Source organism: Dermacentor albipictus, chromosome 1, assembly GCF_038994185.2.
Source record: "Dermacentor albipictus isolate Rhodes 1998 colony chromosome 1, USDA_Dalb.pri_finalv2, whole genome shotgun sequence".
Classification (NCBI taxonomy): Eukaryota; Metazoa; Arthropoda; class Arachnida; order Ixodida; family Ixodidae; genus Dermacentor; species Dermacentor albipictus.
The window spans coordinates 266,218,589-266,233,201 of NC_091821.1; the positions used below are offsets into that span (position 1 = coordinate 266,218,589).

A 14,613-nucleotide genomic window follows, 5' to 3' on the forward strand; every position below is an offset into this window, starting at 1 on the left:
TGGCCCCATTCTGCTTGGGACACATGATGCGACATCAATTTTATTTCAGTGACAATCAATTTTTTCAGGGCATTTGGTCAATCATTGCAGCGTATCAGGTGAATAAATGTAAACCTAGCGTACCGTATTTACTCGAATCTAGGCCGACCCCCTAAAGTCCGAAGCCAACAAAAAGAAATATATATATATTACCTCAAATGTAGGCCGAACAAAAAAGCGAGGACAGCATTCACAAAATGCAAACAGCATTTATTGAATCTGAACGTGCAGACCTCATTCAACGTCGTCATTGCTGCTAGACTCGTCGCTGTGTTTCTTGTCACTGTAAGCTTCAAACAGTGCACTATATTTGGTACCATCAAGCGCATTAGGTATGCTGCACTTTTTAAAGGCGCGCACGATCGAAGTACCTGGGATGTCGTCCCACGTTGCAGCTACCCAGCCCACCAGCTGCGATAGCGATGCACGTTTGACGCGGCCCGTTGCCGTTAGCATGTGGTCATCGTCAGTCAACCAGTCCGTGTAATATTTCCGCAGATGATCCTTGAAAGGTTTGTTGATGCAGACATCAAGTGATTGCAACTGGCCCGTCATGCCGCCCGGTATGACAGCGAGGTCCGTGTTCGCTTGGGCGAGCACACCCTTCACGTTGTCGGTCAAGTGCCCACGGCAAGAGTCGATAACAAGGAGCGAGTTCTTTGTCAAAAGAGCTCGTGGACGCCATCGCCACACAATCTTAACCCACTCTTCCACCATCGCACCCGTCATCCACCTGTTCTCATTTGCCCGCACAATGACATTTCTTGGGAAAGTTTCTCGAGCAGGCAGTGTCTTCCTTTTAGATATCATATAAGGAGGAAGTTTATGTCCATCAGCTGTGCAGCACAGCATCACAGTTGCGCGCTGCTTTTCGTAGCCCGCAGAGCGCACCTTCACCTCCTTGGCACCCTTTTGATTCATGGTGTATGCCACTGGCATATCAAAATACACAGCCGTCTAGTCGCTGTCCAATTTGCCCAAGCTTGTAGCCTGCCGCTTCTCTCTTTCGCAGCCTGTAGCGCTGAAAAGCTATCAGCTTTTCTTCGAAATCGTTTGGCAGCTTCTGGGTGATTGAAGTGTGACATCGGAGGCTGAAGCAGAAGCGCTTCATGAATTTCTGAAGCCAGCCCCGGCTGGCTTTGAAATCCTTTGGCATTAGGCCTCACTCCCGCGAAAGTTCCCTAGCTTTCGTTTGGAGCACTTCTGTTGTCAATGGAAGAGCAGTTGCTCTCTGTGTCCGAACAAAGTCGGCCAAAACTGTCTCCACTTCATGGTGACAACCTTTCTTTGGTCCGCTAAATGCCATCCTCGTTGCGGCGCAAGCAAAAGGATGCTGTCGTTCTCCCGTCTAACGATGGACATTTTTCTCGTCGATGTCGAAGTCCCGCTCGGCTTGAAGGTTCGACGATGCCTCTGCGGCTATCACAACTTTAGTGGCACTGTAGTGGCATCTCCTGCTTGGTGCCACCGCAATAACACCACGCTGCACACCGATACGGCTGACACGACACAGGTCAAAATGATGACCTCGCTTGTGTACGGTTGGCTACTGGCACAGCTAGTAGCGGCTGCGATACTGACTTTTCCAGATGGCGCTAGCTATGCACCATATTTAGCAGTTTCAATGAAAAACTGGCGTGTTTTTTAAAATCCTCGAATCTAAGCCGACCCTAGAGTTTGGAATATGATTATTTGAAAAAAACTATCGGCCTAGATTCGAATAAATACGGTATCTCTTAAAACTTTTTAGCAACATTAAATGTAGCAAAGCAAAATGAACACACACGAGCAGTTTCAACTTTCAAGCTGACATAAGTTACACTGTCTGACTAGCAGACAATAGTGCTTGCTTTCATTCTTGGTGAAAAAAATAATCTAACCAGTGAGCACTTGTGGCACTGCTTCCACACTTTATCAAGGAGGTTATCTTGAGCAGGCACGCTCATATTGCTACGAAACAGTTATTCCTATTGACCAAGAGCAGGTCTATCATATTTGAAAAGAGGATGAGGACGGCATCGATGTAACCTTACGTGAACTGTTTGTTCTGGGCAGTGCTACATGCATATGCACTTGTAGATACACCTGCATATAGTCGTTCCTATGCCTCTTTCTATGTAACGTATGGTGGAGGTCTGCATTCCCTGTCCTCGGCACAGTACAGCAGACGCTCCCTCAAGGTTGTTCATCATGGCATTTGGTGGTTTGACTTAATTCACACCATCCACCCCAGCTATGACTTACTTTCCTGCCCTCCATGTGTCCCATGGTCACTTATTCTGCATGAAGTGCTTGTGGAAAGCAAGATGACACAGTGTCTATCGTGAATTCATTGCAATCGGAAGCTAATACAGTAAATATTCTAACTGCATGCTAGAACAGGTGCTCACATGGGCTAAGCACTCTAATTCAGTAATTGGCAGCTATGTTGTGTAAGGGCATGTATTAGGCTTGTGTGAATACTGCTTTTTTGGTTCGAAGCGAATAGTAATTCTTCTCGAATAATTTCGAAGCGAATACTTCTAATAGTAGCAAGTAAAGAAAAAAAAATGGCAGAAGGCTATGGTCTGGGATTTATTCAAGGAAAGTAAACAACTTGATTATTTACGAAAATCAACAAATTTTCGTATAAAAACACTAGCCGTTCCACAGGCTGGGGTTTGAGGTGCTCCCTTCTGCAGCTTACAACGGCTCCTGCAGTCGAAAAAAGCCTTTCACTTCTTGTCTGGGTGGATGGTATCGAAAGATACCTATGGGCAGCTGCAACCAGGGTTGGGTAAAGGTGGCAGCCCTTGCTTTTCCACCACACAAGGGGGTCTTCAGATCGGGAAAGAACGGGGGCCTTCAAGTACCCAGCAACCTCATCCGAGATTGTATGGCCTGACTGATGATGTGCACATGAAATGAAGTGTGTAAAAGCACTCTACACAGAGTACCCTGATGGGTCTGTAGAGCAGGTGCTGTTCTCACTTGTTGCTGTACCACGTTGATCAACTGGCACAGTCTCTTCTGCTGCCATTGTGAGTAGAGTGAATGCCCATTGCTTTGCGCGTCTTTCAGCAGCCACAACCACTGCGGTACACTGCAACCGGGGAATGACTTGCAACAGCATGGGATATCTGTCCCCAGACAGTTTAGTTGTGGCATGGTCAAGTGGCTTCAAGACTTGCACTGCTGCATTCATAAGTTTCCACTCACTTGCGTTCATGTTTGGAACTGCGTCAGATTCTGAAAGTTCTACGGTGATGATCATATGGAGCTTCACGAGCCTGGCCATCATGGCATGCTCACTGTTCCATCGTGTCGGGACGTCTTGTATAGCCTCGAGAGGGTCCAGCTGCATGTTTCTCTGAATTTCCTGAAGCTGTCCTCGGGACTTGGCACTCCGTTTTTATCTAGCCACAATCGCACTGGCCTTAGCACAGAGCTGCAAAAACCTTGACGCTTCTTTGGCATCAATGACACACAACTGAAGGGTGTGTCCGAAACACTGCACACCACTCCAGGACGACCGCACTACTGCAGAAGTAAAGTTCCTTCATTATCTGTAACGACGAAGATCGGCACAGTACTGTGGGCTGGAAGTTCCCACTCCTCGATGACACCTGTGATAAATAGCTCCAGATTTTCTGCAGTGTGAGAGTCTGTCATCTCTGTGCAAGCCAATGCATGCACGTGTTGCACGAAGTCACTGTCCATGACGTGACAACTTACACAAACGTAGCTGTCATTTGCCGGCGATGTCCAACCATCAGTTGTGATTGAAAGCAACTCCACTCCGCTTGCAAAAATGTCCCCGAGCTACTTTTTCACCTTCTCCTTGCTTGATGCATAGAGGTCTGGAATAATGGCTCTCGAGACCATTGTCTGAGACGGCACGCCCTAATCCGGCATAGTAAACTTCATGTCGAGAAAACCCAGTTCTTCGACCATGTTGTAGGGGTGCATACCACAAGCTACGAAGTGAGCTATCATTTTTGTCATCTGTTGAGCTTTTGGGGCTGACGCATTTATTTTCGGCTTGAAACTGTCGGCTATGGATGACTGTTGATGACTTGCTTTGCTTGCCCCCTTGAGCTTGGATGGCCTTTCGCATGCATCTCGCTTCTCTTGGTAGTTCTTGTGCAAGTCCGGGTGTCTCCTTAAATGCGTTGCTAGGGTTGTTGTCGTACTTGTCGGGGTCTTCAGGACTGCCTTGCATTTAAGACATCGAGCTTCGGTTCCTGGTGGAATCTTTACAAAAAAGTTCAAAATCGGATTGCTGGCTGCATGCAAGTCCCCCATGTGCTCTCTGGAGTGGTCCAAGGCGGCTGGGATTGATCAAATGCCGCCGCGGCAGAGACAGGGTCACCCACTAAATGCAATTGACCACACCACCATGCTAATGAGATGAGTTTTTGTACGCCTTTGTTCTGAGTATAGTTCTGTTTTCCGGGCTTGGTTTGGATTGGAGTGGATTGGGAAAAGTATTACTGAATCCAAAACCGAAACTTCCGAAAACACTTTCTCCCTGCCGCGTGTGGCTATTCGTTCGAGCCAAATACTTCGAAATTTCCGAATAACAAAATTATATTCGAAGCGAATATCGAATAGCGCACTATTCACTCAACTATTCAAAAATATCGAATATTCGCACAAGCCTAGCATGTATCATCGTGAAGAGAATGTGACAGTGAACATGTTATTTGGTGAAGCGCTTCAAAATGCCGAAACTCTGTACATATTACTTGAATCCCTAAAATTCTTCCCAAAGAACGTTCAATAAAAGGTGATCTGGAACATGCAGGTCTTTAGGCATAAAACAAATATTCATGCTATGAGCAGCTTAGGGGCCCTTTAAGAGTTTTTTGATGAGCGCTCAATGTTATGAAACATTCAAGGCAATTATAGCAGAAACAAGCATAAGATTCACAATAATCCTGTGTAAAATCATGAGTAAATCAAGAGATAAAAAGCCTGCACAATTTTCAGCATAAAGATTAAACACTCAGGTATGCAGTTAAAGCTAAAAAAAAAAAAACTGCAGTGGTGTTTTATGATTTACAGCCACCATGAAGCTGGAATTATAAGCAAGTAACAAGAGAAACAAACTGCACTGAAGCAGCACCCACCAACAAGGAGTGCCACAATAAGGTTGGTAACACGCTGCTCCTTGACACCAATAATGTGTGGCGACTCGCCAGGTGCATGAGTGCGGCTCATGACAGTGAGTGAGGCAAGGTGCGACACAGAGCGCACTGTGGCTGCACACATCCAAGGAGCACCGATGATGGCACAACCCAGCTCCATGTAGCAGATGAGCAGGAGGTCCAGGTGGAAGCCAGAGCCCTTTTGCAGCTTGCGCTCCTTCTTGCTCAGGATCAGCCTGCACCAAAGGCAGGGTAGTTACGAGCTTTAACTTCACATACGCTAAACATCCTTTATCAGCATTACTTAGGGGGCATGATGAGGACAACAAAATGAACACAGCACATGGGAATGCAATTCAAAATTCAAACAGACGCAAGGTAGGCATGCCCTGATAGAATGAAGTACAACTCATTAAGGGAAAATGAGAATAAAAAAAAATTAAAGGTACATAATGAAAGTAAAACAGAGCACTCCGAATTTAAAAAATAATAAAGTTGCAGTTTCACCTAAAGGGCAAAGCAGTGTCAGTGACAGCTAAGTTTAGCATTGCACATGATCTCCTTAGATGATGATCAAAGGATATGCACGAGCGACACGTTGGCACTACACAGCATGTCAGGCGACTACTGTGGCACAGCAGAAGCACCCTGGCAGCCATCAGGTGTCGCACAAGGCTGACGTGATGTGGAGCACTGCCAGAAGCAATAGAGGTAGAGCGCCTTGATGGTAGATGAGATGACACTGATGGAAAATCATTGTCATTAGTCAGTGCTCAATGAAGTATTAAGACAATTTTAGCTTGACGTTTACCGTCTATTTTGCTCAGAGCAGCGTATGCTCACAGCTGATCAGCAGGAATGCTAGTGTGCATGTGCACAACACTCACGCCAGCAGCGAAGGTAGAATGCTGCCCCAACTTTGCTACTGAGCTGGATAACTGGAGCACAATGGTGCATCCACTTAACTTCTGTCGTTTTTGCAGCCAAATATACCATGTAGCTAGAACCATTGAAGACTTAATGCCCATATCTAACAAAACACCAGCTTTTTCACCATAACTCCATGCCCTCGCATGGCTCACTCACACTCTCACACCTGTGGGAGATTATGCGACTTCCAGCCCAAAGTGTCCAGGCTGCGCATGCGCTGTCGATATTAGGATATCGCAGCAGTGGCACTGAAGCTACGGCATGAATGCATCTTGAGTTTCAGTATTATTCCTATCACAATAATAAAATAATATCGTCAGACTTCAGCTATAGCTCCAGCTCTGAACTCATTTACTGTGACAGCAGTAGGCTCTTGCAGCAGACAGTGCAATTTTTTTCTATCTTTGTAATGCACACGTCACTCTTGTCCACTACAGTGTTACATCTTGTGGCCGTCGAAATACACACACAAACACCACCATTCTCAGAATTTTTGTACTGCGCAATACCCAGCACGAATTACCAAGCACCAAGGCAGTGCAATGCTTAGTGCAATGTTTAGCATGTTCAGCTCCCAAGTGCACATTGTTGCAAAGATACGAGTTCAAATCTTAGTGGCGGTGGTTGGCAAAGATTTGTTTTTCTTCTCCCTTCGGTGAGGGTGATGCTGAGGAGGTGGCCTGATGATAACAATGACATGGGACCTCTTTGATTATCAGTCGCTGACAGTGCCGGACTGCTTGGGACTGCTGTCCTGCATTCGATTTTCTCAAACAGCTTTGGAAGCTCTGCCCGCCAGTCTGAGAGCTGCCAGAATCGCATTCATTTTTCATGGACCGGAAGTCGTGGACTGTCTGCGGACTCTTGGAGCTGTCAGCAGATTTTTGCTTGGACAAGCACAAGCAGCCAGCAGACGATGGCCGTCTTAAAAAGATGTACACGTCATTTAACGCCATGTTGTGAAAGATGCTGTGTGCGTCTGCGTACTTAGCACGTTCCACACGGCAAATAAAGTGCACTCAGCTATCACTTGTGTTACATCGATGCTTTGTGTACCGTCATGCGAGTTTTTCATGAGCGGTCTCATTGCTGCAGCTTAGTCTTCGTGTTTTTTAAAGAGAGAAGCAGAGCGATCGAGCACACATGCTTGCTTTTCTTGATGTGTTTCTGGAAATCTGTCCTGCTCATTGCTATATGCGTAGCAAATAGGTAGATTTCACTTTTCAGGTTAGTGAAACTGGTGTGCGAGGAAGCATATCATATTGCATGTGGCTATTTCACATCAGTAGCAGGGGTGGTATACAATCCGTGCTTTGCCGATTACTGCTGACATATATGTTGATCCCTTCTGTTGCCAAGTTCGAGCGTTTGCTTTTTGACATGAAGAATTAGTAGACAGTGGACGTGCGCTCTGTGCTAGACTCTTGTCGGGCCCTTAGTAGACAGTCTCACAAGCTTTGAGGATATCGGCGGGTGCTTTTTGTGTGAACAGTGATGTGGCAAGGCAACGATTTTGCTTATGCCGCGCGTGAATTCCACTTAAATTTTGCAGGCAATGAGCTAGCTTAATTAGAGCACTTAAGGGGCACAAAAAGCAAGAGCGCAACGTAAACTGCGCTCTATGAACACGTTTATGGTTGTGTTTAAGAGTCTGTCAGTCACGTGATCAAACTTTATGGCTGTGTTGGCGATGAGGCCTCAGAGAATACACCATTTTGTAGGCCACGCTAATGAATTCGCTTGGTAGGGGGCTGTCTACGAGTAGGCAAGAGCAAACAACGGCAGCCAGGAGAGTGACTTCCAGTCATGATGCTTTCGAACGAAACCTCGAACAATTTCCGACAGCTGGATCATGCTACTGTGACATGCTCTTCTGTCAGGACTAGTCAGACCGAAAATCGCAGGCGGTTTGCAGATAGTCCAGGAGTGCATAATCAAAGAGGCCCATGGTCGTGAGCATAATGAAAGGTTGAACTGATAAATGGACAGATACAGGAAACTCAGTTTTGACAGATTTAACTGCTGTCTCAGTATAGGGCTAAGGGCACAGGTGGTGTGGGTGTACTATATGTCCAAACGCTCATTAAAGGGCCCCTCACCAGGCTACATAGCAAATTTTGGTTTTACGCTGGAAGTTGTTACGTGTCCTCTAAAAGCGTTCAGCCGCAAGAATTTTTCAAAGTGGCTCATTAATTGCCGAGACGGAAATATCTCAGTGCCGTGAACCCATGATTTCAGGAGGCGAGTGCCACTTCCAAGAGAGACACTCTCTCCACTTGCCCCGTCTAGCGTGTGCGAGCAAAATTCCTTCCATGTGTTCTGCCATACCGTACCTCAAGGATTGTGTGACACAAACGTTAAGGGCCCCGCCTTCATTTTTTTTCTCCTCACTTTTTTTGCTGCGTGGCGCACTTCTGCCGACGGTGTCGCGTGCGAGCAGTTGTGTTTGTCTTGTTTCACGCAGCGCACGATTGTGTGTACTGTGCACGAGGAGACCTGCCTAGCGGTATAAGTCAGTGCTACATGAACACCGAGGCAGACAGACACAAGCGGATCACAGAGCATGATCGCATGCCGGAACACAGTAGAAATTGGTGCCTCTTCCTCTTCACAATCACACACTCTCTCTCTCCCACGTCGTGTAGTCATACGCGCTGGAACCAAAACTATGCCATTTTCTACCGTGTTCCATGGGAGCAAGCAGACAAAATGGAAGTACATCTCTCTTTCTGTGGTGCAAAGTAAAACAAATGCATAAAGACATTCGGTTTAAATAGATAGACCTTAAATCGTCTATCTATGCAACAGATTACACAAATAACAGATGTTGCCTTGAATAATTATCGAAGTCACGAGTCACTAAGAGCGATGTCATAGCAAAGGCACATGTACCTAGGCGCACTAGCACGTATAAGTTATCCCTCCAGCTTGTAGTGTGGCACCCGCGAAGAGAAGGGCAAATGGCATTCGGTTTGAAATTTCAGCTCTTTTAGCGGTGCGTAGCAATGTAATACTTAGCAGACGTGATCGTTAGCGTGCATTGTATGCATGGTGCTTGTCAGCTCAAAATGGCCAGACCTGGTGAGGGGCCCTTTAAGCATGGATATTAAAGAAACAGTTGTTCTTTAATGAATGTGTCATAATTACTAATAACTGTCAATATCGCACGACAGTTAATGCCAAGAATAGATGGTATGAAGGAGTGGCAAGTGATAAAGATTATTGTGGGCAAGAATGGTTTGTACCTTAAAAAAGAGTTAGTCTAGTAAAGGAAAAATGTGAACAGGGCTTGCCATGAGTGCAGTGACAGTCACTTCAGAGAAAATAACTTGCCCTTGTCAAATGTGTTGGTTTAACCACAATGCATTATTCCATAAATTCAGTGTCTGTTTTTCATGCAACAAGGTTGGTATTCACTCGCTTCAATTAAAAACATGGAGATAGAGAGCCATGCTTATTCTGAAACATCTACTGTGTTCCTCCATCCTGTGTGCCTATTTCTGGCTTTTCTCATCTTCTAGCATTTAATATATCACGAATTTCGCACAATTTTATTGCACCACTGTTCTTGCACAATGCTCTCGTTATCAACATTGCACACTAATATATGGGGGGGGGGAAGCAGCAAGATTGTTTCATACTTAGCTATTTGAACTTTACTGTAGATGCGTTACCTCTGCATATTGAGAGGTGTGACTCACAATGGTGTAAAGACTTTATTAGGGCGGTTTCAACTATTATATTGTTCACTGAAATCATCAGCCGCAGCAGGTACAGAAAATTTCTAATGTGCAGCTATGAAAACAAATTGTGGCAGAATCCATCTCACGATGACGCTTGACGATAATTTGTTAGCATTGAATCAATATAGCGACACAACGTATTGCCATTGTCAAAATGAGTTATGTATGAAGTGCATACTGTAGCGAGATTTCTCTTTCGCGCTTGCCCAATAACACACAGTGCCATCTAGCACCCTCGCTGTTAAGCCTGGGCGTGGCCTCTGAAATACATGGTGCGCCAGTGCGTGCTAATGCTGAGAAACAAGTCATGCAGCAACCAGGCTCCTCTCTCACGCTTCTTTCTAGATGCGCTGCGCCATCAAGTGGAAATGCCGAGAAGTTCACACGTGGCCTCCAAGACGAGAAACATGGCGCTCCGGTGACTGCCAACAATGAGAGTTGTTCCCTCACTTGCAGCACGCTCAGTGGCACATACTCAGTGACCCAAGTTGGCGAGAAGCTCATTGAAGAGCGCCACATACCCAGTGTACTCATGGCGCAGCTTGCTAAAGCATTGTCATGAAAGGCGTTCACTGAAAAGTGGCACATACCCAGTGCACTTGTGGTGCAGCATGCTAATGTGTTGGGTTGCTGTCCTTGAAGAACCCTTATGACATGGGTTCAATTCCACACAGCACTGAAGAAATTTAAGGGATATTTTTCATCACAGTAAGGTGGCACATTCCCAGTGGCACATTCCCAGTGGCACATACCTAGTTGCCTAAGTTGGCGCCAAAGACGTTCATTGAGGAGTGGCACACACCTACTGGCACATACCCAGTGACCCAATTTCGCATCAAAGAGGCTCACTGACGACCAGCACAGACCGAATGGCACATACCCAGTCCTCCCAGTCGGCATCAAAGAGTTTCTTGAAACAGCGGTGCCAATTAGTATCGCATCTACAGTGCCCCATGTCGGCATGAAAAGTTTGTTGAACAGCAGCATGTCTGTACACATTGCCATATGCTCAGTGACCCAAGTTGGTTTAACGGTTGGTTTCGAACCCGGTTACCTCAGCACAGCAGCCCGATGTGCAACCATTCGCCCATGGACTATCCAGTGGTAAAATGGTTAGATACAAACATAGACAGGCAGATAGCCCCCGTAAAGTGAGTGAAGCACCCTAAGAATGCTATTGCATAGAAACCTACCAGGTCATATTTAACATTTGAATGCTTGTATGTTTACAGAAGATTCAGTCAAAGATTTTCATTGAAGAGTGGCACACATCTACTGGCATGTACCCAGCGACCAAAGTTGGCGTCAATGAGATTCATTAAAGACCAGCACAGACCCAAGTGGCACATACCTAGTACTCCCAGTCGGTGCCATAGAGTTTCTTTGAACAGCGGTACCTACCCAGTTCCGCGTCTATAGTGACCCATGTCAGCGTGAAAGAGGTTCATTGAAGAGTGGCACTTATGTACAGATTGTCACATACTCAATGACCCAAGTTGGTTTGATGGTTGGTTTCGAACCCTGTCACCTTAGCACAGCAGCTGATGCGCTTTCCATTCACCCACTGACTACCCAGTGATGCAGGTAGGCGGGAAAACAGTTAGATAAATACATACATAGATACATACACAGATAGCCCCCAGAAAGTGCGTGAAGAATGCTAATGCATTAAAACAATCCCATGCTCCTCTCCTGGCTTTTCCGGTACCTCTATGTGCATTGCAATATCAACAGGGTGCTCCAGGTGATGTCAACAGGGTAAATGCTGTCAATTAGTTGACCTACGAGAACTTATGACTTCCAGTTCATCTGCTAGCAGGCCTTCTTGCAGTTGATGCACTATTATGCCTGCACTTCCTCATTGTGTTGCTTGTTTGTGCGCATAGGTGTTGCGTGCTCCTGTTTATGATTTGCAGTGTACATTGCTCACCTTTCAAGCACATTTACAAAAGTAAAAGAAGAAAGCACAGAATGCAAGTCCTCTTTTGCACCAATGATATACTTCAGCTTTTGTTTTTCTTGGAGGCGGCGGTGATGTACAGGTGTGACCACTGCTAGCGGGAACACCGGAGTCCGTGTCAGCGCTCTGTGGAGCACCACTACTGGTGCCTCGTGAAGTCTTGCAGCGCAGGTGCAATCAAAGCATTAGGCGGAGCTCCCAGTGCATCGTCTGCTACGGATTCTCACAAATTTTGTGTGCCTGCATGCAGCATTGACAACTCAGAGCCACGAGTGTGTGCGATCGAGATACTAATGTGTGCGGCGAAGGGGAGGAACCATGGCAGACAATGCGCCGGTCTTTTCACCAATCACTTTGATTGCGCCTCTGCTGCATGACTTCACGAGGCGCTGGCATGCTCTGCAGAGCAATGCCACAGGCTCCCGTGTTCCTTCTAGCATTGGCTGGGCCTGTACACCTTGCAAATGGCAATGGCACGTCTTTAGGAAACACAGCGATACGGTATCATGTTGCTGGTCTGGCAAAGCGCCAGTGGGTAGCTGGGCCTCCTTCATTTGTTTGCTTGCACTTTCTCTTTTTGCTTTGTGCGGTGGGTTGTCAGGCCTCTAACAATATATCGTAAAGAAAACGGGCAGTAATCCATCATGGCACTAATTTGCAGGAGCATGGGCCAGCATGGAAGCAACAGTGGGTAGCCTAAAAACACAGCCGTGATAATAAGATGTGGCTGGTGGTTTGAAACAAACAAAAAAAACTGCAAACATGACGTTGGCATACATTGGTAATGATGTAAGGTGTAGATGCCATTTATAGGAGTACATGGCGAGGAGAAGAGACAGCTTGAGGGGAGAGACATGAAGCAGAAACAATTGGCAGCTGCATTTGCGATCATCACAACTGTAGCCCTGATATTACAGCATCATTTTTAAGAATTCTTGCAGCTGCATTTTAGTTGAAACTTGTACACAATTGTACTATACAACAAATTTTAAGCCTCGGGGTGGTTTAAAAGCCCATTAAAGTTATGATTTGACATCAGGGAGGTTTCATGAGGATACTTGTTATAATTAATGCTGTGCGAATAGCAAAAATTTGGGTGCGAAGCAAATTCGAATATTAATGTTTGAGTGAGAATCAAATTGAATATTTTTCGAATACTTCCAAGTTAAATTACCGAAAAAATGTGCTGCAAAACATGGCCAAAAAAGCAAATTTATTGCACAACTAGTGTACTCCGACATAGTTGTTCCTAGAAAAAAGAACAGTCCAGTACAGCTGTTCACTACAAATTGAATTACTGAATGTTTTCATGGAAGAAAGCGAGCTGCTCAATATGTCCTGGAAGTAGACATGCTCTCCTGCTAGAAACAACTGCACCGGACACAGAGAACAGGCGCTCGCTAGACACGTTTGTGGCTGATATGGCCAGGTATTTCCTTGCAAGATGAGCCAGCAAAGGGTAAGCTCTAGTACCTTGCTTCTGCCACCAGTGACATGGGTCTTCCTTTCGGTGCAGTCACATCATGCAAGTACCTTTCTGGTTTTGCTAGTGGTTGCAAACACTGTTACTGGTTTAGAAGGGTATCGAAATTCTTCCACAAGGTGAATTGAGTTTGTGCGTGTCATTATAAGCACTGCGATTTGATTTTTAGCAAATTAAACCAATATAATTTATTTTCCAGAACTTTGAACACTTCGAATGGTAAAAGTTTGGTGTGAATCGAATCGAATAGCAAAAACTATACAAAAAATATTTGAAATTTCAAATATTCGCACACCCCAGAGCTTATAACAAATAAGATTTATTGTTTTTAAGTGGTTACATTTCTGACCTTTATATGAACTTTTCTTTTGTTTTATTTTGTATATTCGTCAATAATAGAATAGTTACACTGACTTAATTTTCTCTTATAATAATTTTCTCTTATTTCTCGTATAATATGGACAGAATTGAACATGCTCTCAGGAACGGAGGAAGCCTAAAAACAGTGAAGAAGAAACTAGGAATTGGCAAGAATCAGATGTATGCGTTAAGAGACAAAGCCGGCAATATCATTACTAATATGGATGAGATAGTTCAAGTGGCTGAGGAGTTCTATAGAGATTTATACAGTACCAGTGGCACCCACGACGATAATGGAAGAGAAAATAGTCTAGAGGAATTCGAAATCCCAAAGGTAACGCCGGAAGAAGTAAATAAAGCCCTAGGGCACATTCACACCGGCGACTTGAGGAGGTCGCGCGACCATTTGCGACTCGCAATCAAAAAGCGACCGAAGGCGACTGATGTTCACACCGGAAAGCCCGGCTGAGCGCGACCCGCAAGTCGCAATCCCGGAGGTTATCGTTCTCAGAGAGAACTATCGGAATCTACGCGGAATTTCAATGAGACGCCGGAGGAGGCCGGATGTAGACACACGAAAGATCACTTCTGGTGCGCCGCTGATTGGTATATTAGTTTTGCGACCACGGTCGCGCGACTGAAAAATCGCGCAGAGAGCGACTCGCCCAAAATGGTCGCTTTTCGAGAAAGGCGACCGTTTGCGACCGTTTGCGACCGTTTGCGACCGTTTGCGACCGTTTGCGACCGTTTGCGACCGTTTGCGACCGTTTGCGACCGTTTGCGACCGTTTGCGACCGTTTGCGACCGTTTGCGACCATTTGCGACCATTTGCGACCATTTGCGACCATTTGCGACCATTTGCGACCATTTGCGACTGGTCGCAAAGCGACCAACTTGGTCGCGCGACCTCCTCAAGTCGCCGGTGTGAATGTGCCCTTAGGAGATATGCAAAGGGGGAAGGCAGCTGGG

General features: G+C 45.8%; 1 protein-coding gene across 10 annotated transcripts in view; it reads right to left on the reverse strand.

The window, feature by feature from the left end:
- LOC135915636 (band 3 anion transport protein-like) overlaps positions 1-14,613 on the reverse strand; it is a 316,698-nt gene that overhangs the window by 6,341 nt on the left and 295,744 nt on the right. For all 10 annotated transcript variants that reach the window (XM_065448767.2, XM_065448776.2, XM_065448789.1 and 7 more), the window contains one exon: positions 5,151-5,404. In XM_065448767.2, coding sequence (XP_065304839.1) covers positions 5,151-5,404 — 254 coding nt within the window. The remainder of the gene's footprint in view (positions 1-5,150; positions 5,405-14,613) is intronic.